The 27956-nt window shown below is 43.2% G+C and overlaps 1 protein-coding gene across 1 annotated transcript; it reads right to left on the bottom strand.

Annotated features, from left to right (window-relative positions):
- MGST2 (microsomal glutathione S-transferase 2) lies at positions 1 to 27686 on the bottom strand. Its single transcript, XM_047091395.1, has 5 exons — positions 27562 to 27686; positions 22257 to 22356; positions 5025 to 5095; positions 1608 to 1689; positions 1 to 1120 (listed from the first exon to the last, which is right to left on the bottom strand). Exons 1-5 carry the CDS (start codon positions 27617 to 27619, stop codon positions 991 to 993), a joined length of 441 nt encoding a protein of 146 aa, XP_046947351.1. The 5' UTR covers positions 27620 to 27686; the 3' UTR covers positions 1 to 990.
- Positions 27687 to 27956: the final 270 nt, after the last annotated feature.

The raw sequence follows: 27956 nt of genomic DNA, 5'->3' as shown, positions 1-27956 counted from the left end.
TCTCTGTAAAATGAATAAATGTTTAAAAAAATATATTTTTTTAACTTCCTTTGTACCCAGAAAAAAGGAAAGCCCAATAAACAGCTCCTTGAAGATGCTCACAACAGACTCAAGGGTGTCCAAATTTCTTTAGAGAAATTGACAGAGAGCCGTTTTCCTAATGTTAAAATGTGTCATATGTGCTCATAACTCCCTTTTGTTAAAGTCCCTGAAGTCTGGGGGTGAACGCATTCCCATTTTATAGATGAGGAAAATAAAGACAGGTCATTTGTATTGTGCCACACAAAGACTGCACATCAGGGTCACAACGGCTGCCCCGACCCCACACCCCACATGACACAGGAAGTACAGTGGAACCCAGCCCTCCCTCCAGCTGTGACCATGGCCCTCCTTCCCCTGCCCCGGGCAAGGACATTCACCGAGCACTAGTCTCTGAGAGGTTTCTTAAAAGTGATAGGCCTTTCCCCCTCCTTTTTCCTTTTTTCTTTATAAAGTAACTTCACAACCAGATTTGTTTTGTGCTATTCGTTGATGACTCTCTTCTCTGGCTACTCTTTGTGTTTGCCTGACTTCCCCCACGTGCGGCCATCTGTTGCTTTCCTACACCGATGAAGTGGGCTTGCTGCCTTATCAGCATCTGTCTGGAACTTTCCATCAAAAGAGAAGTAGTCTCAGAGGCAGGTGATGGTGGTGGCCGCACAGAAAGCCCAGCACATGGTCAGGCTGCTTCCTGCCCACACAAGCAGTCATGACTTTAGCAGACATACAAAACCAGGGCTCTGTGCACTTGCACTGAGGATATGGATACATCCCGTCCGAGCAGACTTCACTTGTTAAACAGGAACGTATTCTCTTAACAGGTATGGTCCTACAAAGCCATTTCAAGAAAAACAAAAGAAAGACTTTTGTTTTTAAAAATTGATTGACTCCATATAACCTTCAGGGTGGAAACAGCTTCTGCTAGCATTTGGGCAAAGGGAGCGGGGGACGTTAGAAGCGTCTCAGTTTCTTGGCGACATTGAGGTCCATGTATTCATCCAGAAAGCTGTTTGCAATCCCCAGGGCGCCCAGGACTGTCAGCAAGGCCAGAATCGCCAGACTCAGCCGGAACCCGGTGACCCTGCAGGGTGGACGTGAGGCAGAAAGGTGATCAGCAGTTGCAGGGATGAAGGGAGGCGTCCTGAAGCAGGCAGCTCCACGTGGACACCGCCCAGGACTTCCATGTCTTTGCCGTTTGAAAATTTTGATTCATCACATGAATTCAAGGGGGATGCCTAGGCACAGAGATTAATTGGCTCCTTTGAACATTCAAAGGATTATCAAGACCGGGACGAATTATTTCCTTTGCAACTTTTTGGAGATAGCGCACAATTTTTGCAAGGATTTAAAGTGCGGCGGCCAGAAGTGCCCGTTCAGGGCACAGTTTGTGCTTGATGTTCCTGCCTCGCACCCAGTAGGGCGGGGCCTGGAGAGAATGGCCTCGGGCAACGCAGATGACTTTTGCAAACACAACCCTCAGGGCTACTACTATTCCCAGGAGTGGGAAGCTAATTCAGACTCCATCCTGCCACTTTTGCCTGAACACCCAATCCTTACGTTCTCCTTACCTTTTTTTAGCTGCTTCTGAATATCCCCAGAAATACTGGTGACGGGCATATATGTACACAAGACCCAGACAGGTAGCAAAAACTATAGAGAAAAAATAGAGACGATACAGGATATGATGGCAGTGTCTCAAAGTGCAATATGAAAACTGAGGGAAAAAAACTTACGAACTTTGTACGTGTCCAAAATATATACAGATCTCTGGCAATTCAATCATGAAAGGAAAACAAATTAATTTTTTTTAATGGGCAAAATATTTGAATGGACAATTCATACAGGAAGATAAACAAATGTACCAATAAGCACATGAGAGTTGTTTCAGTATTCAACATCATTCAATATCAGCAAGCTGCATCTTAAAACCACAATTAGAGGGGCACCTGGGTGGCTTAGTCAGTTAAGCGTCTGACTTCGGCTCAGATCATGATTTCATGGTTCGGAAGTTCGAGCCCCGCGTCAGGCTCTGTGCTGACAGCTCAGAGCCTGGCGCCTGCTTCGGATTCTGTGTCTCCCTCTCTCTCTGCCCCTCCCCTGCTCATGCTCTATCTCTCTCAAAAATAAATAAATATTAAAAAAATTAAAAACAAAACAAAAAAAAACCCTATTAGATGACACCACCACATACCCACTAGGATGGCTAAAATTTAAACACACCAACACAAAACGTCGGTGATGTTGGAATCCTCGTACACCCTTGGTGGGAGTACAGCCACTTTGGGAAAAGGTCTGGTAGTTACTTATGAAGCTAAATATACTTTTCACCCAGCAATTCCATCCCTATGTATTTACCCAAAAGAAAGGAAAGCACTTTTCCATAAAAAGACTTGTACAGAAGGTTCATTGCAGCTTTATTCATAAGAGCCTAGATTTGGAAAGAGCCCAGAAACCTACCACCAGTAGAATGGATAACCAAATGGAGATAATCATACTACAGAATACCACTCAGCAATGAAAAGACACAGATACTTGCAACAACATGGTGAGTTTCAACATTTTGCTGAGTGAATGAAGCACTGCACAAGAGGTCACGCTGTATGATTCTAGCTATGTAAAGTTCTAGAATGGGCAAAACCACACTGTGATGAAAAAGACCAGAACAGCGTCTGCCTCTGAGAGCACCTGACGAGGAGGGGCATAAGAAAACTTTCTGGGTGGTCATGTCCTGCATCTTGAGGGGTATACACTTGTTAAAATTCATTGAATGGTACATGTATGGTTTGTGCATTTCACCATACAGTATACAAATTTTACCTAAAAGAAACGTAAAGTGCGGCATGATCTGCCATCTGGTCTAACAGAAAACACCAATATCTTCCATACATTCAGGGACCCTCTCTCTCTTCCTCAGCACCCAACGGATGCAAATAGCCAGGGCCCTCTTGCACACTTGGAGTCTATCAGTGAGGCTCTGATATCCTGCATAAAATGAAATTCCTTATTTTATTAGGTCACAAACATTTTCTTTAGTTTCTACTCTATACCAGGTATTATTCTAAGGATCAGGGTGAGCAGTGAAATGGATACAAGCTTCCTACCTTTATAGAGTTTACCAGCAAAGACAGACAACCATGAGAAAAATGAGAAGAACATCACAGACTTGAAAGCATCGGGAAGGAAATGAAGTGGGATGGATGGGACCGTGGGGGGGAGGTGGAGGGGAGGACAGCGGAGCCACCTTTAGAAAGGGGTCAGGGAAGGCCTCCCTGAAGGGAGGACATGTGCGTGGGGCCTGCGGGTGAGAAGGAGAAGGCCGAGCAAAGAGCTGAGAAGAGAGGGGGTAGGGCCACCCGGCATGCGAGGGAGGAAGTGGAGAGATCCTGAGTGGGCTACAGTTAACCTCCCCATCTAATGACTTAACTCACACAAAGCCAATGAGGACTATTCAGGGCAATAGGCAACTTAACTTTTCATGAGAGAGAAGGAAACGAAAATTACGACGGAAAACCCTTGTCTGACAGGAGGCCTCATTCAGCCCATTACAGTGAAATCCAAAGGGTCAAATAGCAGAGACTGAGTCCCATTATCAAAGGCACTTTTCCTATTAGTTGTTAATGCAGTCTTACCTGACAAGGAACAACCCCTTCATTCATGCCCTTGGGGGAAAAAATGTGAGTTGGGATAAAGTTAAGAAGTCTTCCTCTAGAGGGCATTTTATCTGAAGTTCCTCATTTGACAGTAAAAAGTACAAGAAGACAGTGATGGGGTTGCCTCTGAAAGCAACTGGATTTGGGTTTATGGGAAATCTTAGCAATCAACTGTCAGATCCAAATGAGGCAACGAGAAAGCAAAAGAGATTGGGTTTCTCCAACTAAGGTAGCTGGTGATACTTGACCCCATTAAAGAAACAGGCAGAGTTTGGGTTAAGCCTTCAGCTCTCCAGGGATATCTGCAGCCAAACAGAAAGTAAATGTCTGTAGAGTTGCTACATACAGGAGCACGACATCCTTGTGAACTTAAGAAAAGGTACATGGGTTATCGGAATACCTATAGACCCTGCCTGTACTTGAAGTCCAGTTTTCTCCTACATTGATAAATGTTAAGTTGGACAAATTATCTGTGATTCGGTTTCCTCGTCTATAAAGTAGGATACGTATAAAAATTTAAAACAGGGGCGCCTGAATAGCTCAGTTGGTTAAGCATCTGACTCTTGATTTCGGCTCATGTCCTGATCTCAGGGTCGTGAGATCAAGCCCCGCATCAGGCTCCACACTGGGCATGGAGCCTGCTAAGATTTTCTCTCTCTACCTCTCCCTCTGCCCCTCCCCACTCTCTCTCTCAAAAAATAAAATAAAATAAAAATACATTATTTTTTTTTTAATTTAAAACAGTTTCTGGCACATAGTAAGTGCTCAATAAATAATAGCTATAATGATTAGGGTGAATTGTCGCAGCTAAACTAGAATTAAGGAATCAGATTTGAAGACAAACTCATGTCATTTTCATCTGGGAGTGCCCAGCAGTTTGTTTCAAGTTGTTTTTTTTTTTTAATTACTGAATTAAATTGACATGAAGCCAAAATTAATTTATCTTTATTTTTTTTATTTTTTTTAATGTTTATTTTTGAGAGAGAAAGAGAGACATAGTGTGAGCGGGGGAGGGGCAGAGAGAGAGGGAGACACAGAATCTGAAGCAGGCTCCAGGCTCTGACCTGTCAGCACAGAGCCCGACGCGGGGCTCAAACCCACGAACTGCGATATCGTGATCGGAGCTGAAGTCGGACGCTTAACTGACTGAGGCACCCAGGCACCCCCAAAATTAACTTATTTTTAGAACAAGTGCTCTCTGATGCACATAGACATGGCTTATTTTGTTTAAAACAATTTCTAGGATCAGAAGATGTATGGTTACATGTCTGCTCCTTAATGGTTCTAAGAACCACAGTCATCATTAGATCAGAGTTGACTGTATTCTAAAATTACCTTGATTGAAATACCATCCAGCCATCCACAATGTAATCAGAAATATGGGGTAAAACTCCACACAGTTTTGTCTGCAGGAAAAAATAAAGACATGGGTTACATTATGAGAAAACTAAACACCAAAGCATTAAGCTTCCATCTGAAGGTAAATGTCTAATCTCTTCTTATAAAAATATGTAAGAATTACATACATGTCTTTTCATGTAAACTGAATCTTCCAAGGTAAGACTCAAACATTGTTTAAATCTTAGATCAGGGCCAAGAATCACTCTCCTACAGGTAAACCACCAGTAGTAGGAATGAATTATACCTCTTTTCCAAAAGACAGAACTTGAGATGGTCCTGATTTTAGCCTGATTAAGGCTAAAATTCATTCTGTATCCTATCTACAGAACCCAGAAAATAACACAACTTATGTAAACCAAATTTCTTCCCAAAATTCCTACACATTCATTGCCTTTCGATTGAGTTAATCAGCAGTTAAAAAATGGTTTTAAATAATTCCTATAAAATCTCCTGAAGTCTATGAGTAAGTATTTTTCACTCCCATTTTACAGAGGAACAAACTAAGACCTGAGAGCACAAGCTGACTGATGCCTTGCAGAGAATCAAACGGACTATGTCATCGCCAGATTCCAAGTTCCGTCCCAACATCAATTCAAATTGCCTCTATTCATAGAAGAGGTGGATGGAAATTTTGATACTATTTTAAGCGAAAAGGAATAGTTCTCTGGGAACTATAATTCATCTGCACCTAGCAAAGGGAAAGGAGATGAATTATATTCATGCTTCCCATGCTACGCCCCCAAGTGATCTTAGGTTGACTGTGCTCCTTGCTGACAATATCACAACCAGAAAGAGCTTTAATATAATTCGTAATGAGGTCTTGAGTTGATCCTGATGGAAGCAGCATAATTAGACAGAATTAGAAATGATACCACAGTGTTCCTTAAAGCTTGAGGATTTAAGGTTATGAGGCAATTGACCTAGAAATAGTTGATACCAGTTCTTGAAGATCTGCATCTTCTATCCGAGGTCACCATGAGTGGCTCTTTTTTTTTTTCCCAAATTTAAAAAAAATTGTTTTGTTTTGCTTTTGCTACCAAGATGGCGACATAGGTGGCTCCTGAACTTCCCTCCTCCCACGGATACGCTGATCGCACAGCCATACACAGAGCAATTCCCTCTGAAAGAAATCCCGAAACCAGCTGTGACTCCTTCAGTGCAGGCAAGGAGAAAATACCCATACCGAAATAGGTAGGAAAGAGGGAGACACGCTCTCACCATAAACCCCATCCCCAGCACAGCACTGTATCACCAGGTGGGAGTCCTCAACTCCTAGCTTCTCCCGGAGGACCACACATTGAGCACTCCAACTTTTTAAGACTTCCACTTGAGGGCTGGGTCCCCAAAACACTTAGCTCTGAAAGCTAATGGGGCTTGCATCCACAGGATTCGGGGTAGGACTCTAGCAGGACAGTGGCACAATCCCTCCCTTAAAGTGCCTACCAGCAGGGGCTGCGTCCCTGTGCACATCCCCTTGGGGTTCCCGGAAGTAACCCAGAAGATGGGAGAAGGGAGTATCCCAGAAGATAGGGGGAGGGGTGCTGAGGTCCTAGGTGAGCAGGGGTGATTAGAAGCCATTGAGATTCAGGCACAGGTGTAAATGTTAACTGCATTTATGCTCCTTGAGGGCAGAGCCTGGGCAGCTCAGCACCCAAAAAGAGTCCCTTTGTCCCCTATAAGCAGTTCGTCACTGTTGGTCTTGCCCTGACCTCAGGTCTTAGTTGTGCTCATTCTACATTTCCCCTGGCCCCTCGTTTGATGGCCTGCCTTAAGCCCTAGTCCCTCTGAAATGAGGCTTTGTTCATTTCTTAATAGCATCTAACAGATTGAAAATAATTCTCCGATGGCTAGCCCTGGGGCCCTGCTATTTGCGGATGGTCTTCTCTGCAGCTGCCTGCTGAGAAGACCAGGTATTACTTGGCCTTGAAATACCTTGCATCCCATTCTACCTGCTCATTATGACCTCTTCCACCCTCCTCCAGCATGTGACCGTGTCTTTCTGCCACCTCAGTTAAATGGTTCACACCTGGATATGTCCCAAGATAGCTGTTCACAGTGAGTTGTCCACAAACATTGTTTAACTCAAGGGGACCAACCTCTGAAAATCTGTTCTTGACAATCCTATCAGTGACTACTCACAGTTACATTGACAAGAAGACCAAAATGAGAAATTTCTGGTCTCTTCTGGACATGAAGGCAGATATATTCTGTCCTCTTTCTATAGGGGATCCTCAGGGAAAATCTCCAAATGGGACAGAAAAGAGCTGGCAGCAGCTGTGTCCATTTCCCTTTATGTGGGAAGAGAGGGTATAAGCTGATTGTGACCACTGATAGACTGTCCCCTTTCCTGCATGTCCACACTGAGGGAAACGAGTCTATCTACTCATTCCTTGGTTAGACCCCTCTTTGCTCAGTAGTCCTGTGCTCTTTTGACACCTAAATTTCCCATAAAATTATTAGGGAGAATTATTATTATTGTTATAGACAGGTGTCACCATGTGCCTCGAATTCTACCCAGGGGCAATAACAGAAAGAGGCAGCTAGAAAGACAGTAGGGGGACGAATCATCCTAGTTTGCCCTAGATTGAGCAGATTTTGAGAACGTGGGACTTTGAACTTTATAACCAAGATAGTCCCAGATAAACTGTAGTGGTCTGCCTAGAACTGAGGGTTCCCTGGGACACAGAACTTTGAGTGCTAAAACCAAGAAAGCCCCAGGCAAACTGAAAAGATCTAGTCACCATGAAGAATGACCTGAAGGAGCCTATGGAGATCGAATAGTTCAAGCTGCTGGAACCCCTCATGGATCATCCCCAGCTCCAAGGGATCCCGGAGCTCAGGACATGTGGCCACTGCGGGGTCCCACTTGGACCCGAGGGCTGGCAGTAGCGAGGGCAGTACCAAACTAAGTGCCATTGGACCCTGTCTTAGTCATTAAGTGTGCTGCTAAATTCAGCTCATTTTGGAACGACGAATCAAACGTTGGCCCGACAGCCAAATCTAGCAGTTCCTAAAATGCTAGTCTACAAATGTTTTTGATTGTATAGTGCTCATGGTTGCATAACCCCACAAAAAACAGAAATGGCCTGCTTTACAACAAAGATGATGTGAAGCTGGTGCCATACGGTAGCTGCCCGGCCTTCCTGGATTTGGGTGGGGCTATCTCTTGCCAATGGAAAGAGCAGGCGAAATGTGTCACTTCTGAGCCAAATGATTAAGAAGCTGGTGCGCCCAGATGCCTTCCCCCACACCTGGTTGAGTGGAGAGAACTCTCAGGACATGGATGGGGACAGACCCCTTACATGGACAGACCGTAGGCCTCTCAATGACCATGGGGAAGGCCACTCAACCAGGAGCACCCACATAGGACACTTCGTGGACAGAACACAAGCTTCCCTTGTGTTAAACCACTGGGATTATGGGGTTGATCCATTTAGCACGGCAAACACAATCAGCTGGAAAAATATATCACATACACTATAAAACCCACACAAAACAGAAATTCAAGAATGAGACTCTAAGAGCAAATATAAATAGAAGCTCCAAAATTTCCTCGTGCTCACAGCGGATGACTTAGTTCGCCCTCAGCATGTACATGTCATCTGGGAGACCTCTGACCTAAAACACTTGTGAATATCTCTGCTATTAGATTTAAACGCACAACAGGACACAGCGTATAGCAATCTTGTTCATAGAAAATCTGAACCATGCGCTGAAGGGAAAAACCTAATTAGCTATAGTACGTTTCTAATGGTACGACATCTTTCAAAAAATAAAAACAGACGAGACAACTTAAAGGAGACTTCGTAGGAGCTTCTTCTCTTTCAAGTTTTTGTTTGCTCATTTTTCTTTCTCCTTCTGTTTGGGTGACTCATTCTGAAGCAGCGGGCTGCACACCGCCACGAGCAGCTCGCACTATTAACAGATGACCCAGCCCCGGTCTGCTGCCTTTTGACCCTGCAAAGTCTTTTCAATTATTACACTGGCCGAGGGTCAGAGCAACAGGTTAATATGCTCAGAAAAGGCTCGGGGATGAAAGGTGCTGAAGTTAATCTTTCTATATAGATTCGTAACTATCTAAATTGCTCCTTGTCAAGCAACCCTTGTGCGGGAACACCAGAGGACATTTGCCATGAATAGCAGGAGGGCAAGACTCTAACCACCACTTCAGTGGTGCCGCTGATAAGCAAAGGGACGAACCGATGAGGGAGTGAGGCTTGCAGCTCATCCAAATTCCTGCCGCTCCTCATCCCCCCGCTTCCGGAGGCTCACCCAGCTTGTGTGCAGAGCTATTTGGTGGTGGCATGAATGTTTGTGTCCCTCAAAATTCATATGATGAAGGTCTAATCTCCAGCGTGGCTGTATGTGGAGTAAGGAAGTAATTAAGGCTAGAATGAGGTCAGAAGTGGGGGACCCTGATCTAATGAATGGGATTGGTGTCCTTATAAGAAGAGACACCAGAGAGCTCTTGACACCCACCAGACTCACTCTGCCCAGCCCCTTGTCTGTGCTTGCATGCACACACCAAGGAAAGGACAAGTGAGGACACAGCAAGAAGGCAGCCATCTGTGAGCCCAGAGAAGAGAGCTCTCAGCAGAAATCCAAGCAGCGGGAACCTTGATCTTAGATCAAGGTCATGATCGCCCAGCCTCCAGAAGTGTGAGAAAACAAATGTGTGTTGTTTAAGCCACCCAGTCTGTGTTATTTTGTTACAGCAGCCCAAACTGACGAATACAGGCAGTTTGTGGAGAAGGATGAAGAACTCATCATTTAGAGTCATTCTCTGGCCTTGGGGACCCCTAGCCCTTTCTAATTCAGTGGATAAATACATCTTATGCATTCAGCTAATATCTAAGATGGGTGCACTTGTAAGAAAAATGGAGATGTGTTTACTGTTTTTTATTTGACTTATTTGTTGTTGTACTAACCTATTACAAAAGTAGGTGACTCACATTACTATAATCCCAGTGTTACAGAATACCTGAAAAATTTTTTGTGTGAATTTTCCTTTCTCCAAAGTTTTTATTTTTTTTATTTTTCAACGTTTATTTATTTTTTTGGGACAGAGAGAGACAGAGCATGAATGGGGGAGGGGCAGAGAGAGAGGGAGACACAGAATCGGAAACAGGCTCCAGGCTCCGAGCCATCAGCCCAGAGCCTGTCGCGGGGCTCGAACTCACGGACTGCGAGATCATGACCTGGCTGAAGTCTGACGCTTAACCGACTGCGCCACCCAGGTGCCCCTCTCCAAAGTTTTTAGACATAAGTTAGAGCCACTAGTTTTAATTTCAAATTTTCAGGATTTGAGTTTGAAATGACTATAAAAAGTAAGTGGAAAAGCAACAATAACAACAGCAACAAAATTTACAGCTATAGTAGAGTAAGAGGAGGGAAATGTTTCTGAAGAGTACTCAGATTCAGGATGATTGGGTTTACTTGTGGCAGGCTAATTCTGGAACAGGAAATGAGTAGTTCAATATTAAGCAAATAAGGATGCATTAAAAGAACTACGTGAGAGGATTTCCTTCTATCTTACCCAGCACTAATGAAACCATTGGTTGGGACACTGCATATACTTCTAGGCTTCAGGTTTAGAAATAACATGAAAAATTTTAGTCTAAAGAGAACAACCAAAATTTTTTCATAATTTGGGGGAAGAAGCTGAAGAATTATTACTACCTAGCCTCAAAATATAGAAGATGAAAGATAATGAAGATAATGATCCCCAACTGTATGAAAAAGAGTGGGGTCATTAGCAGCTATTCGTCTCTTCTGGTGAGAACAGAATCAGAGGGAATGTACTTAAATTGCCACAAGATCAAGGTATTACTTGGATCTACTTTTGAGATTTATAAAAGCCTTCAATCTAAAGGGATCAAGGTACTCAAATTAGACCAGATAGAATTTTCTAAGCTTAGCAATAACAAGAAGGACTGGCCCTTGTTGAAACTATAGTTGCTTTGTTCACAAGTTTAAAAGTGTGTTCTGGCAAAAGACTGCAAAACTCTAGAAAATGTCGTCTTGAAAGGGCGGGCCTATGCCGGCCGACTCCATCTTGTTCTGTGTCCTTCACCTTGACCACACCTCCTCCCCCCACCCCCCACCTGCCTAACAGGACTTGGACCCTTCCCCAGCCAATCGGCTGAGGCCACAGCCATTACTTCACCAACTGCCCCTAGGCCCCAATAAAACCTTTGTCCTTTTGAAACTCGATCTCTCCCTGGTATCTCACCGCTGTGTCGGTGCAGGTAGGGGATTGAGCTCGAGCTAGCTCGAATAAAGGCTCTTTTGCTTTTACACCGGACTCGGCTCCCTGGGGGTATTTGGGGATCACGAATTCTGGGCATAACAGTCTCTAAGGCCCTCACGCTAGGAAGGAAAGAGGGAGTGGATGGGGGACTCTAACTCTCAAGTTACCTGGGACTGGTAACATGGGTAAACTGGGCTCCAGAATCATCGTCTCTGCTTGGCAAATGAATATCCAACCTGAGGTGATGTTGAGACAGGAAATAGGTACTTCTGGGGTGGTGAGAGGGACCTGGAAGTGATTGTTATAAGACGTCAGGTCCCACTTAGGGACAGGATTAGCCCTAACGCCAGGCTTCTTGGCCATACTTAGGGAAAAGCAGCAGGAAAAAAGAGTAGAGGAAAAGACAGCATTTCTGGTATAGCCAAGGTCATAAGATGTTCAAAGGAGGCTGAAGGACTCAATGCTTTGGTCCAGAAGAGCCAGAAAGGAAAGTACATTTTCTCTTAGGGATTTGCAGAGCTCAAGGAAGCCTACCCTATAGCCAAATAGGCTTTGGAATGACCTGGTTATCCCAGGGGATCCTGCCCTAACTACCTCAGATAAAATCAAAATGGCTTTACTAGCAATGAATTTAATCTGATTTGACCTGATTTACCTAAACCTTAGAACCTAAGGCAAGAACTTGGGCTGGTGCTATGGAACATCTAAGAAGAAATTCACAGAAGTGAGTAGGCCCATCCCCACTCACTCTTCAGAGAAACCTAGGACAATTACTACTGTACTCTTGAAGGTATTTTATGACTCCAAATTCACTCCCTCTGCCCCAATTATTGGCTATTATTTTTTAACCCCTCTTCATTCTGCCACGATTAATCAAACAGAACAAACAAAACACTTCTAACAAGGAAATTCGGTTTGTATACTTTTTGATAAACAGACATTTAAGAGAAATATTTGGAAATAGTGTCCAGCGATAGAAGAGAAGGGAGAAAGCAATAACTTGAAAGAAATCAAATTTGTGGAAAGTGTAAGAACAAACAGAACCAGAAGCGGCCCGAGGATTTCAAGTGCTGGAAGCCCAACACTCCCCAACAGAATGTTCTCAGACGACAGAAGACAAAGTGGGACGATGTGGAATTTCCTCCTGTGATGATTTTTATAAATAGAACAGTGTCTCCCTAACTTCAAGCATTCATATATCACTGTCAACATTTTAACATCTCCGTATACCACTTACGATCTTTCTATAAATCAACTATTTTTTCCCTTAAATTAGGGAGAATGCAATTTTATGAGTAGAAAAAGAATATCACTTTCGAAATAAAGAATAAGTATAAAAATAAATCCCATGAGAACAAAATTTGCCAAGTTCTCATTAGATGCTGTTGATTGCTGAAGGCTCTGAGCATGAGACCCTCCCTCTGTCAAACAGGAGAATGGATGGTCCGGAGGTGTTGAGAATACATACTCCCTGCTAAATGTGACAGATTGAACCCATGTTTATTTCTTATCCCTCCTGAAACCTCACTAAAATGCCAAGAAAGGAAAAAAAAAAATAGATACAAAGTCAAGAACAAGGAGAATGGGAGTAGACACAACAGCGGAAGAGAGACGTTAGTCAATTTCTGAATAAGGACGGCACTCAAGGGAACAGCAGCTGAGCTGACAGAGCACAGACAGATGAAGCCTAAGCACCTGCACAAGGAAGGTCCAAGGAAGACTAATGCACCGCTTATCCCAGAACCCAGGACACTCAGGAACTGGGGGCACCAGGTACCCGTGAGTCCGAGCTAAAACAGAAGAACTGGTGGGCAGACTATAATAAGGAGTGCTTTAGCTCCCCTCCACCTCTGATCCCCACCCCTACTACCCCATCACAGGAGATGGGAGGTCTATCGTCTAGAGAACCAGAACCAGAGAATCTCGTGGGGTCTAGGAACAATGGTGGTGGGGGGGGGGGGGTGAGGGTAAAATCTTGTACTGAAAGCCACGCGAACCTACATACTACATAGTGGAAGAACCTTCCTTCGTTCACCCACCACACTTTCAGGTTTCTAGAAGTGAGACCTATTTACCCATCCTTCTCCCTCATCCCATCCTTGCCTGCCCCCACAGGGGGCTTACGGGTTTTCCCTAGAGAAACCAAATGGTCCCAGAAAGATAACCTACAGATACTGACTTTGGGGACTCTACAAAAGGAAGCTGCTGCCGATCAATCACCCTTTAGTGAGCTGCCCACTCTACTGAGCCCCACCCATGCACACAGAGTCCCATCATTTTCTGATACTCTTTACTAAATTTGCACAGATAGCCAACCGAGGATCACTTGATATTTGAGTAAAGCTTCTAAGGTCTCCTTTGCTCAGATCTCTTTGCTGGACCCTTGTCTTCTTGACCTCTAAGGCTGGTTCAGTCCTTGCTCCTCTTCTCTCCCTTCTCCTTTGTCTACACCCACTCCCTTAAGATTTCTTCTAAAAAAACTAAAAAAAAAAAAATTTCTTCCAATCTCATGGCTGTAAAGCATCTTTGTGTGCCAATGGCCAATAACTCTTGAATTTATACTTCCGGTTCCAATCTCTATGCTGAAATGCAGATTTTTATACCCACGTCCCTGCTTCTCTCCACTTAGATGTGTAAACAATGTACGAGGCAGTTTATGATGCAAGAGCAAACAATCTGAGTAGCTTAGTCGATGACAATGCTTACAGTCTCTCCTTAGCTGTAGCATAAGTCACATCTCAGACACAACATGTCAAAAGGAACCTCCCGGTCTTCCCCCCAAAACTGCTCCTCCCACTGCCTTGTCTCTCTGTTGTCTCTCTCATCTCTCCCAGGATGCTCAGAACAAAAATCCAAGGTCATTCTTGATGCTTCTCACATGCCATATTTATTATGTCAGGAAATTCTCTTGGCTCTACCCTCAAAACGTATCCAGAATCTGACCATTTCTCACCATCTCTACTGCTACATCCCTGGTTCAAGTTAGCTTCCTAACTGAATTTTCTGCTTCTACCAATGCCTTCATATAGACTGTTCTCAGCAAAGCAGACCAAGGGATCCTTTTAAAGTATAAGATCATGGGTGCCTGGGTGGCTTAGTCAATTAAGTGCCTGACTTCGACTCAGGTCATGATCTCGTGGTTCATGAGCTCGAGCCCTGCATCGGGCTCTCGGATGTCAGCATAGAGCCTGCTTTGGATCCTCTGTCCCCCTCTCTCTGCCCCTCCTCTGCTCATTCTCTCTCTCTCTCTCAAAATAAATAAATAAAAACTTTAAAAATAAAATAAAATATAAAATCATGTTACTCCTCTGCTCAAAACTTTATAATGACTTTCCATTTCACTCCGAGAAAAGCCAAAGGCCTTACAATGGCCTTTAGGGCCCTACGTGGTCCATCTACTACCTTTCTGACTTTCCCTCCTACCACTTTCTGTCAGCTCCTTCTCTCAACCACACTAACTTCCTTGCTAACCCACCAGGCACATTTCCACTTAGGGTCTTCGCACTGGTCATTCCTTCTGCCTCAAGTATGTTTTCTCTGCGGGGCGCCTGGGTGCCTTGGTCGGTTGGGCGTCCGACTTCGGCTCAGGTCATGATCTCACGGTCCTTGAGTTCGAGCCCCGCATCGGGCTCTGTGCTGACAGCTCGGAGCCTGGAGCCTGTTTCAGATTCTGTGTCTCCCTCTCTCTCTGCTCCTCCCCTGTTCATGCTCTCTCTCTGTCTCAAAAATAAATAAACGTTAAGAAAAATTTAAAAAAAAAAAAAAAAGAATGTTTTCTCTGCGTGTTCATGTGGCTAACCCCCTTACCTGCTGTGTAAGCTGTTGGTCAAGTGCTACCTTAGTGGGGTCTACACCGACCACCCTAAACAGCAACCTACCCCCGACTCACCTCCCAGCAACCCACCCCTCTGTGTTTTCCTTTTTCTTTTCTTTCTTAACACTTACCACCTCTTGCATAATATATTATTTTCTTATAATATTACCTGCTTATGGTTTATTTTCTGTCTTTTCTGGCTATGAGGTAAACTTCAACAGACAAGGATCTTTATCTAATTTTTTCATTGATACATCCCAAGCTACTGGATATATCACACAATGCCAGATATATAGAGGTGCTCAATAAATATTAAGTGGGCAAATAATAAATAAAATTGAAACGCAAAGGACAAAATAGACAAATAAGAAGGAACTTAGAAAAAAAACAGAAATGATGGGGCACCTGGGTGGCTCAGTCAGTTGAGCATCTGACTTCGACTCAGGTCATGATCTTGCAGTTCGTGGGTTTGAGCCCCACGTCACACCGTGGAGCCTACTTCAGATTCTATGTCTCCCTCTCTCTCTCTGCCCCTTCTCCACTCATGCTCTGTCTCTCTCTCTCTCTCTCCCTCTCAAAAATAAATAAACATTAAAAAAAATTTTTTTTTAACTTTTTTTTAACATTTATTCATTTTTGAGAGGGAGGGACAGACTGTGAGTAGGGGAGGGGCAGAGAGAGAGAGAGGGAGACACAGATTCCGAAGCAGGCTCCAGACTCTGAGCTGTCAGCACAGAGCCTGAAGCAGAGCCTGAACCCACAAACCGTTAGGTCATGATCTGAGCCAAAGTCGGACATTTCACCGACTGAGCCACCCAGGTACCCCAAAAAATTTTTTCAAAAAGAAAAAGAAAAAGCAGAAACAATACATGGAATTTAAAAAAATATTATTATTGAGGCGCTCATGAGTTCGAGCCCCGTGTCGGGCTCTGTGCTGACAACTCAGAGCCTGGGGTCTGCTTCAGATTCTGTGTCTCCCTCTCTCTCTGCCCCTAACCCATTTGCATTCTGTCTCTGCTCTCTCAAAAATAAACATTAAAAAATATATATTATTATTAAAGTCCTCTGATATAAGAGAATAAATTGCCTCCATAAAACAAAAAAGGGATTATTTAGTAGCAGCAGCAACAACTAAAGAACAATGAAAGAATAAAAATTAATTATTAGAAATTGAAATTGATATCTGAAACTTTTTTAAAAGATCAGTAACCAATGAGACAACACAAAGAAATAAAAGGCATCCAAGTTGGCAAGGAGGAAGTCAAACTTTCACTCTTCCCAGATGACATGATACTCTATGTGGAAAACCCAAGACTCCACCAAAAAACTGCTAGAACTGATATATGAGTTCAGCAAAGTCGCAGGATATAAAATCAATGTACAGAAATCAGTTGCCTTTCTATACACCAATAATGAAGCAGCAGAAAGAGAAATCAAGGAATTGATCGCATTTTCAATTGCACCAAAAACTATAAAATACCTAGGAATAAACCTAACCAAAGAGGTGAAAAATCTATATACTGAAAAGCAGAGAAAGCTTATGAAAGAAATTGAAGAAGACACACACACACAAAATAGGAAAGCATTCCATGCTCGTGGATTGAAAGAACAAGTATTATTAAAATGTCAACACTACCCAAAGCAATCTACATATTCAATGCAATCCCTATCAAAATAACACCAGCATTCTTCACAGAGCTAGAACAAATAATCCTAAAATTTATATGGAACCAGAAAAGACCCCAAATAGCCAAAGAAATCCTGAAGAAGTAAACCAAAGTTGGAGGCATCACAATCCCAGACTTCAAGCTGTATTACAAAGCTGTCATCATCAAGACAGTATGGTACTGGCACAAAAACAGACACATAGATCAATAGAACAGAACAGAGAACCCAGAAATCTGCCCACAAACATATGGCCAACTAATCTTTGACAAAGCAGGAAAGAATATCCAGTGGAAAAATGACAGTCTCTTCAGCAAATGGTGTTGGGGAAACTGAACAGTGACCTGCAGAAGAATGAACCCAGACCACTTTCTTACACCATACACAAAAATAAACTCAAAATGGATGAAAAGAAGCCATCAAAATCCTAGAGGAGAAAACAGGCAACAACCTTTTTGGCCTTGGCCACAGCAGCTTCTTACTTGACATGTCTCCAGAGGCAAAGGAAACAAAAGGAAAAATGAACTATTGGCAGCTCATCAAGATTAAAAAAAAAAAAAAAAAAAAACCTCTGCGCAAGAAACAATCAGCAAAACTAAAAGGCAAACCAATGGAATGAGAGAAGATATTTGTAAATGACATATCAGATAAAGGGTTACTATCCAAAACCTATAAAGAACTTATCAAACTCAACACCCAAAAGACAAAAATCCAGTGAAGAAATGGGCAAAGACATGAATAGACACTTCTCCAAAGAAGACATTCAGATGGTTAACAGACACATGAAAAAATGCTCAACATCACTCATCATCAGGGAAATACAGATCAAAACCGCAACGAGATACCACCTCATACCTGTCAGAATGGCTAACACCAACAAACTCAGGCAACAACAGATGTTGGCGAGGATGCGGAGAAAGGGGAACCCTTTTGCACTGCTAGTGGGAATGTGAGCTGGTGCAGCCACTCTAGAAAACGGTATGAAGGTTCCTCAAAAAATTAAAAATAGAACTACCCTATGACCCAGCAATTGCACTACTAGGTATTTATCCATGAGATACAGGTGTGCTGTTTCAAAGGGGCACATGCACCCCAATGTTTATAGCAGCACTATCGACAATAGCCAAAGTATGGAAAGAGCCCAAATGTCCATCAATTGATGAATAGATAAAGAAGATGTGGTATATATATATACAATGGAGTATTACTTGGCAATCAAAAAGAATGAAATCTGGCCATTTGCAACAATGTGGATGGTACTAGAGTGTATTATGCTAAGCAAAATAAGTCAGTCAGAGAAACACAAATACCATAGGAATTTAAGATACAAAACAGATGAACATAAGGGAAGAGAAGCAAAAATAATACAAAAACAGAGAGAACCAAACCATGAGACTCTTAAATACAGAGAACAAACTGAGGGCTGCTGGCGGGGTATTGGGTGGGGAAGGGCTTAAGTGGTGAGGGGCATTTAGGAGGACACTTGTTGGGATGAGCACTGGGTGTTATATGTAAGTGATGAATCACTAAATTCTATTGCTGAAATTATTATTACACTGTATGTTAACTAACTTGGATTTAAATACATACATACATACATACATACATACATAAAATACACAAAAGATCAGTAAACAGAAGTTCAAGGAATTTCCCAGAAAGAACAAAAACCCAAGAAGATGAAAAACCAAAGATAAAAGAAAACTAGATGACCAGTCCAAGGATCAACATACAACTAATGCAGATTTTAAGAATAAAAGAACAGAGAAAATGAAGAGGAAATTCAGGGTAAAAATATTTTTAGAAAATTCCAGAACAAGAAAGACATGAGTTTTCAAGCCATGAAAAAGTCTCATCTAGGGTTTAGCATAGTGAAGACAAATGCCTCCAAGCAAGCACAGAACCATACCATCTTAGGACACTGGGATTTAGGAAGATCCTAAAGCTTGCACAGTTTCCAAACAAAAAATCAAGAATCAGCATAGCACAGAACATCACAACAATATCAGTGGAAATTAGAAAATAAAAGAGGAATATTTTCAAAATTCTGACGGTAAGGATTTTTAACATAGAAATATATGCCTAACCAAACCATCAATCAACTGTAAGGTAGAATAAAGGCATATTTAGAAGTGGAAAGTCTCAAAATTTGACCAACTATTCACCCTCTCTCAGAAAACGTCTGCAAGGTATGTTCCACCAAAATGAGAGAAAACCAATAAATAGGAAAATAGAAGATCCAGGAAACAGGCGATCCAAATCAAGAAAATATAAGGGAAATTCCTGAGGATGATGACAAAAATCCCCACAATGACAGCAGGTAGCACGTTTAAAGAGCAACCTCCAGATGGGAGCAGAAAGATTGAGGACTCAAAAAAAAAAAAAAAAAAAAAAAAAAAAAAAGGACTCTAACAGAGATAATCCAAAAAAAAAAAAAAAACCAAATGGCATTACTAGATTAATGTATTTGAATGTATTAAGAGGAGACTTTTTCAGTTCTGTTAAAGATTTGAGGATGAAACTAAGCAAACAAATAAACAATGAGGCAGTCACTAATCCCAGGTAAAACAAAAAATTCACAAGGAGATGAAATCATAGTATATTATTGGACTCAGCTTTGAACGTTACTTATAATTAGAATAATATAAACATTGGCTATTGGTTTAACTCAACAAAGTGATGTACTGGAGGGTAGACGTAAGGAAAAGAAGTGGAGAAACATGAAATTCTTTCTTCCATAAAAGGAAACTGATTGATAATGTCTAAAAATTGTGAATCAATAAATAGCAGTGAAAGCATAGTGTTTAGAAATATGGAAGTAAATGCCAAAAGTGCTAGTCACAAGGTTGCCAATGGTTGTCTCTAAGGCTAGATTGGCAGTAAGGAGAGTTATCTGTTGCTTTCGGGCATGTAATCTCACTTGATTTTCAGACCACATACATCATTACTCTGACAAAGTAAATATTAGAATTGGGACATACTGGGACCAAACCAATACTTTCCACTTGACATAATCATAAAGATTCAAAGACAATTGAAATGGACATGACTTTCTCATCATGTTGTTCACTGTTACTGAAAATCATATCTTGGGCATAAAGTTTTAGTCAAGTAAGAGATCAAGCTCTGGAGATGTGCTGTAAAACACTGTATCTCTAGTAACAGCAATGTTTTATACATTTAAATTTTTTAAGAAGGTATATAGCTCATGTTACATGTTCTTACCACAATAAAATTTTGTTGAAAATAATCTATGTCTATGCATCTCTTAAAACCATCTCTTCTGGGGCGCCTGGGTGGCTTGGTCGGTTGGGCGTCCGACTTCGGCTCAGGTCATGATCTCATGGTCTGTGAGTTCAAGCCCCGCATCAGGCTCTGTGCTGACAGCTCAGAGCCTGGAGCCTGTTTCGGATTCTGTGTCTCCCTCTCTCTCTGCCCCTCCCCTGTTCATGCTCTGTCTCTCTCTGTCTCAAAAATAAATAAACGTTAAAAAAAAAAAATTAAAAAAAAAAAAACCCCAGTGAAGAAATGGGCAGAAAACATGAATAGACACTTCTCTAAAGAAGACATCCAGATGGCCAACAGGCACATGAAAAGATGTTCAGCGTCACTCCTTATCAGGGAAATACAAATCAAAACCACACTCAGGTATCACCTCATGCCAGTCAGAGTGGCCAAAATGAACAAATCAGGAGACTATAGATGCTGGAGAGGATGTGGAGAAACGGGAACCCTCTTGCACTGTTGGTGGGAATGCAAATTGGTGCAGCCGCTCTGGAAAGCAGTGTGGAGGTTCCTCAGAAAATTAAAAATAGACCTACCCTATGACCCAGCAATAGCACTGCTAGGAATTTACCCAAGGGATACAGGAGTACTGATGCATAGGGGCACTTGTACCCCAATGTTCATAGCAGCACTCTCAACAATAGCCAAATTATGGAAAGAGCCTAAATGTCCATCAACTGATGAATGGATAAAGAAATTGTGGTTTATATACACAATGGAATACTACATGGCAATGAGAAAAAATGAAATATGGCCTTTTGTAGCAACGTGGATGGAACTGGAGAGTGTGATGCTAAGTGAAATAAGCCATACAGAGAAAGACAGATACCATATGGTTTCACTCTTATGTGGATCCTGAGAAACTTAACAGGAACCCATGGGGGAGGGGAAGGAAAAAAAAAAAAAAAAAAGGACGTTAGAGTGGGAGAGAGCCAAAGCATAAGAGACTGTTAAAAACTGAGAACAAACTGAGGGTTGATGGGGGGTGGGAGGGAGGGGAGGGTGGGTGATGGGTATTGAGGAGGGCACCTTTTGGGATGAGCACTGGGTGTTGTATGGAAACCAATTTGTCAATAAATTTCATATATATATAAAAAAAAAAAAACCTATCTCTTCTACCAACAGTGGTATTCATCCCAATGCTCAAGCCTAGAGAGTAGTCTGTGCAACCCCTGTTGAAGCAAAGAGATGGACAAGAGAACAATGCTGTCAGCTCAAGGACCATGACTTGCCCAGAGTGATTCAAGATGTATAAAAAGCTGAATAACCCACTTATCATTAAAGAAATAAAATTCCATAGTTTAACATTTTTCCACAAGGCAAACACCAGGTTCAGATCATTTTATAGGCAAATTCTGAGAACCTGGAAGGAACACACTCTTCCAATCTTATTAAAATTCTCTGAGAGAATAATTCTCTAACTCATTGCATGAGACTAGTATAATCTTGATATCAAAATGGGACAAACATCATATAAGAAAGGAAAATTATAGGCCTACGTCACTCATGACATAGATGAAAAATCCCACAGTGTTAACAAAAGAATAGAATGATATATAAATGGTGACGTGTGCAATGTTTCTAAAAGCACTTATCTGGGGGATGAAATAAAAAGGGAGCCCTAGCATCTGCAGCAACCAAACTCATGGTGTGGCTGCTGCAGAACATTCTGTAGAGATCTGAAAAGACAAGATGATCAAAATCACTACAAGTATGTATGAAATGGGAATCTTTCTCATTCTTACACGCTTTGGATTTCAGGAAATGGTTCATGGGCAGAGGATGATAATGACCCACCTCTGTTTCAAGGAGAAAGGAAAAATTAAGATAGAAGATGGATGTCATAGCTAATCCAGCTTGAGGCTATTGAATTCTAAGGGTACTGGAGGGGCTCTTTAACCAAACTGCCATGCTTAAAGATGTATACCGGTCATTCTTAAGATCCCTGCCTTTTCTGTAAATGCATCCTCTGAATTCATAACATAGGTGGATAAAGGCTCCAGGTACTAAATACTTCAAGCTTTGAGCATCATGAGAAGGGGCATGGCTGTGAAGACTGGTTTGTTACAATGAGATATCTTCTCTGCTCATCTTACTCCTCATCAGAATCGTCTATATGTGACCACTGAAGGGTGGAGGAAGCATTACTTACTGTGCACGAAATATTCTCTCAAACTCTGGTGACCCAGAGACTGCTGGGGGCGTAACTTTGTATTTTAATCTTGCCTTTCCTACATGCAAAGCAAAATAACCTGCAAGTATAGAGGAATTAACAATTAAAATGTGGCACATCACTATTCATTAGAAAAACACAACTTCAAACCATAATTAGATACCACTGCATACGTATTAAGATGTTTAAAATTCAAAAGACAGACCATATCAATTAAAAAAGACAGGTGAGGCTATAAGAGCAATGAGAATTCTCAAAGACTCTGGCAGGAATGTAAAATGGTATAATCACTTTGGGAAACCATTTGGAAGGGATGTTCTACTTACACATACGTAGATTGTATAGCCAGTCACTCCACTCCTAGTGATTTCGCCAAGAAAAATTAAATTATATGTCCATACAAAGACTTGTACACAAATATTCATAGCATCTTTATTCATAATAGCCCAAAATTAGCAACAACTCTGTGATGGTTAATTTTGTGTCAAGTAGCCTAGGCCATGGTGCCCAGCTGTTTGGTCAAACACCAATCTAGATGGTTCTGTGAAGATATTTTTTGAACATGATGAACATTTACATCAGCAGACTCTGAGTAAAGCCACTCCTTGATGTGGTGGGCCTAATCCAATCAGTTGAAGGCCTGAAGAGAACAGATGGACATTACCCAAAGAAAAAAGAATTCTGCCTCCACACTGCCTTGAGACTCAATACTGCAACAACAACTCTTGCTGGAATTTCCAGGCTTCCAGCCCACCCTGAAAATTTCAGAGCCTCCAGCCCCCACAGTGGCATGAATCAATCTTTAAAAATAAATGCCTCTGTGTGAGTGAGTGAGTGAGTGAGTGTGTGTGTGTGCATCTGCTGTATTGGTTCTGCTTCTCTGGAGAACCCTAACACAAATGTTGATCAACAAACTAATGGATAAACAAATTGTAGTATATGTGCCATATCTATATAAGAGAAATACTGTAAGACAGTAAAAAGGAATGAACTGTTGGGTCACCTGGGTGGCTCAGTCGGTTAAGCGTCTGACTCTTGGTTTCAGCTCAGGTCATGATCTCACGGCTTATGAGTTTGAGACCCACGTAGGTCTCTGGGCTGACAGTGCAGAGCCTGCTTGGGATTCTCTTTCCCTCTCTCTGCCCTTCCCCCACTCACCTACTCTGTCTCTGTCTCTCAAAATGAATGAATAAACTTAAAAAAAAAAAAGAATTAACTATTGATACATGAAACAACATGGATGAACTTCACACTAATTATGTTGGATGAAAGCAGCAAGATCAGAAGAGAGTATTACTGTATAGCTTCATTTACATAAAATTCTCAAAAATGCAAATGAATCCACAGTGACCTAAAACGGATCAGTGGCTGCCTGGACATGATGAGAGCCAGGAGGGAGGGTCACAAGAAAACTTTGGAGGATGATGGCTTCCTGTGTGACTCAGTTTCACTACTATAAAATGATCATGACTTTGTTGTCCTTCATTGGCCACAGCTGTTGCGTTAGATCATCCAACCCTGTGCTGGAGTCACTTACATCTGACAGTCAATCCCATAAACCTCATTCACTTTTGGACCCACACTTCCTCCTTGGTCAGTTATTCTCACCTCCTGTCCTTCTCGCCCTCCTTTTACACCATGATTAGCGCTGGGGCCTATTAGTTCCCTTCGGATGATGTCTTCCAGCCACAGTTCCTTTCCAGTTCCCTCCAACGCTCTTCTGGTCTCACTTATTTTAATACCTCCACGTCCCTTTCCTACTTGCTAATGTTTCAATACCAGTTTCCTTTTCCACACCAAGTTTTTAGCTTGTGTGACAGTATCAGGTGTGATGCATTTCCTCCAGAGAAACAATATGATCTCCCCTCTGACAAGTCAGTAAATAGCGAGCCTGGGTTAGTAAGGCCTCACAGAGCGGGACTATTCCCTTCCCCTGAATTCCTCTCTGCTATGAGTAAACTGTTGCTCAGGATCTAAAAGCTGTAGCTGAATGTCTGAAAGGGTGTAAATACTTAGGACTAGAGTCTCTCATTCAAACTGCAGTGGCATCCCTGAAGCCTGAGAGAGCACAGTGAAGAGACTGAAAATGTGGGACTGGGCACTGTTTCCAACCCCGGGCTAAATCCTCTCAAGGCAGCATAAATCCAGAGGGGCCAATAACTCAAGGGTCCGCCTGAAGCCAGAAAGGAGATCTGACTGCAGCCGAGAAAATCTGCAGGCCCTTGCCGATCTGCACCCCGCTGCTCCCACTGTTTCTAAGTTGTTCCACAGCCTTGGAGAAAACACTCGGTAAGGCTTCTTGTTTCCATCTGTAAGAAGGGAACCATGAAAGATGTGCACTCCTTGATTTACACATTGGCGATGGTGCAAGAACCCAGAGCTTCGAGATGAAGCTGTGACTACGCGAAAGCTTAGGAAGGGCTGTCTCCCTCAAGGCTATTCATAGCACCTGGTTGCACCTGTCTGTAAAGGCAGCAAATGTGAGGAAAGAGCTTCAGTCGGGGGCAGAGCTGTTTGGATGCTCCCCAACCAGCCCACATATAGCTGCAGGCAGAAGGATTCAGTTGGGCCAGCACAGTCCCAAGGAGGAGAAGCCCCTCTCTGTTCTTCAGGTCAGGGGCCTTAGAGAGACCATGGCTACAGCGGGGATAACGGGACGAGGACAGAAAGGCTCTTTTACCTTTTCTGGAATGCGTCAATTTTCTTTCCCCTCCTAACATCACTTTAAAACTACCTGAGGGGTGCCTAGGTGGCTCAGCCAGTCAAGCATCTGACTTTGGCTCAGGTCATGATCTCGTGGTTCATGAGTTCACGCCCCATGTCGGGCTCTGTGCAGACACAGAGCCATCGTGTGGCTGCCTCTCAGTCCAGCAGCAGCTTCCTTCTGTGGGGAAGCAGCGATGATGGGGACTAGTCATGCTGAGTGCCAACCCCAGGCCAAGGATGCTGGTGGGCACTTCTCACCCAGTGTCCTGTTCGACCCTCCTTTTTTTAATGTTTGTGTGTGTGTGTGTGTGTGTGTGTGTGTGTGTGTGTGTGTGTGTTTAGAGAGAGGAAGCACTAGCAAGGGAGGGGCAGAGAGAGAGGGAGACACAGAATCCCAAGCAGACTCTGTGTTGTCAGTGCAAAGCCCAACATGGGGCCTGAACCCACAAACCACGAGACCATGACCTGAGCCAAAGTCAGACAGTCAACTAACTGAACCACCCAGGCACCCCTGCTTAGCCTTCTTTGATGAGGACACTGAAGGACAGAATATCCTGGCCAGGAGCACCCAGCTTGTTAAGTGTCTGAACTGGACAGATGTGGGATTGTCTGTCTTCAAAACTCAACCTGCTTCTACCACGGTATGTGGGGCCCCCTCTCCATAAACACCAGACTTCTGTAGAAGCAGCAAATTCTGGTTCTTAATGCCAACCAAACAGTAATGTCTTTTCTTTCTTTCTTTCTTTCTTTCTTTCTTTCTTTCTTTCTTTCCTTCCTTCTTTCTCTCTCCCCCACCCAACCAGTAAATGTTCCCTGTCTATCACTGTTAAAAAAAGAGACAACAGGCTCAAAATGGAGTCATCTATGCTAACATCACCAATCCTAGACATAACACCTCACTTAATTACGGTTTCAACTTCTCCCAAAAGTGGAATCTTAAACCAGCCAATCTGGAATTACGTGGTTAGCGCCACAGAGGCAATCTGCCTGACCGACTCCTGCCATTCCCTAAAAGAAGACGACCTTTGCCACAAATAATCACAAACTAGCAACTTCCTGTTCTGCCCCCTTCTGCCTGTAAAAGTCTTTCGCTTTGCACAGCTCTCCAGAGCGCCTTTCTACCTGCTAGATGGGATGCTGCCTGTTTCAGGACTCATTGAATAAAGCCAATAAGATCTTCAAAATTTTTTTTAATCTTCATTGATTTTTGAGAGAGAGCGACAGAGAGACAGAATGTGAGGGAGGGAGGGGCAGAGAAAGAAGGAGACACAGAATCCCAAGCAGGCTCCAGGCTCTGAGCTGTCCAGCACCCCACCCAACGCGAGGCTCGAACTCACAGACCTCAAGATCATGACCTGAGCCGAACTCGAAGGTTTAACCGACAGAGCCACCCAGGCACCCCATAAACCAATAAGATCTTGACATTTTACCCAGTTCAATTCTGCTTTCTAACACCACCAGCCACCACTGTCCCAGTCTCCTCTCCTCTCCCCACCCCCACCTAACTTCTGGCCACAGTTCTCGCGGAGCCCTGCACCCACCAGCAAACAGAAACCTCTCTGTGAGGCTGACAGAGGCTCTGTCTGGGGCATCTGTGGACCTGTTCCCGGGCTCCCCACAGCACCAGAATGAGGGCACACATGGGGTCGGCAGTGCTCACGTGTAGTCCTATGTGAACCATGGGGTCAGCACAGGGGCACTTGAGACCTAAGTGTTGCTTTAGTTGGCGATAAAAATCCTGCTCTACTCCACTACTCCGGAAAACACTGTGAATCCAACCACAAAATGCGTATCCTATGGTAGAACAGTTTCATAAACTCATAAAACAGACCGGTTAGGCAAGACATGAAGTGTACATGCGGGCCTGGACTTTATCCCATGCACCCTGAGCAGTCCTCAGCTCTGCCCCCTTCCTGGTAGGAGCGCACTTGGAAAAATAAAGAAGTATGCATGGTTGGTTCCGAGTCTTGCTCACCCGTGCCCAGACTCTTTTCCCCATTTAGCATGTGAAGTTGGTGATCATGGATAAGATGATAAGAACCGAGCAAATGTGACCCCCGTGGAGCAAATGCCCTTTACATAACCAGGCAGTCGAGATATCGAATAATCCTAGTGGGACGGTGCTTTAAAAGTTAGATTCGTCACTTAACCTGAAGCTCGTGTTTCTGCAGATTTTTTTAGACCTGATTATCATACCTGCCATAGGCAGTTTGTTTAAGAAAACACTAATTAAAAGATCAGTGTTTCAGAAATGGCAGCCACGGTTTACAAGCAGGTACAATGTTTCCTTTGGCACATTCCACATTAATAGCTAGTGGGCTTCTACCCTCATTTGAACTGGGCTGGGGGTGGGAACCACAAACAATGCAGAAGCACTGGGCTCAGAAAGCCTACCACGTCCCCTTTGGGAGAACTAATCCTTGGAATGTTCCAAATCTGTTCCCAGGGAAGGAGGCACTGATGACCCAGAGTGGAGCGGGCACTCACACACTCATGGGCACCAGCAAGTAAGTATGAAACTCAAAATCTGGACCTCCCTCCCTCTGCCACACACGCACACACGCTGCCCGAGACTTACTTTGTTGACAGGCGGACAAGACTGAGACAGCAGCCAGCAAGACTGAATGCCCAGCCATCTTTCACACCGACTGTTCTGGCTCAGGGAACTCTTTGTTGAAACCGAGGGGAAGATAACAGGCACTTTCGACTTGGTAATGTTGACCTTCCTTATAAGGTAAACAAAGCTGGAGAGGAAGGAAAAAAAAAAAAAAAAAGGACGATTCAAATGGCTGAGTGACCTTTGCCCTGGAACAGGAATCGGGAAGGCCGGGTCGATCTGGAGCTGCCAGTCACAGATCTTTATCTGGCAGGGGAGCAGCCTCCGAGCTGGCTCTAAGTCTGTCTCCTCCCGTGCAGTGTAGGGGCTGCGGCTCAGCCCGAGGGACTAGCCCTCCAGCAGCTGCACCTGCAGAC

The sequence above is a fragment of the Lynx rufus genome, unplaced genomic scaffold (genome assembly GCF_022079265.1).
Source record: "Lynx rufus isolate CCGP_SWC_20201006 ecotype Redwood Valley unplaced genomic scaffold, mLynRuf1.p SCAF_3, whole genome shotgun sequence".
NCBI classification, from domain to species: domain Eukaryota; kingdom Metazoa; phylum Chordata; class Mammalia; order Carnivora; family Felidae; genus Lynx; species Lynx rufus.
This window is presented reverse-complemented; position numbering and strand designations above follow the sequence as displayed.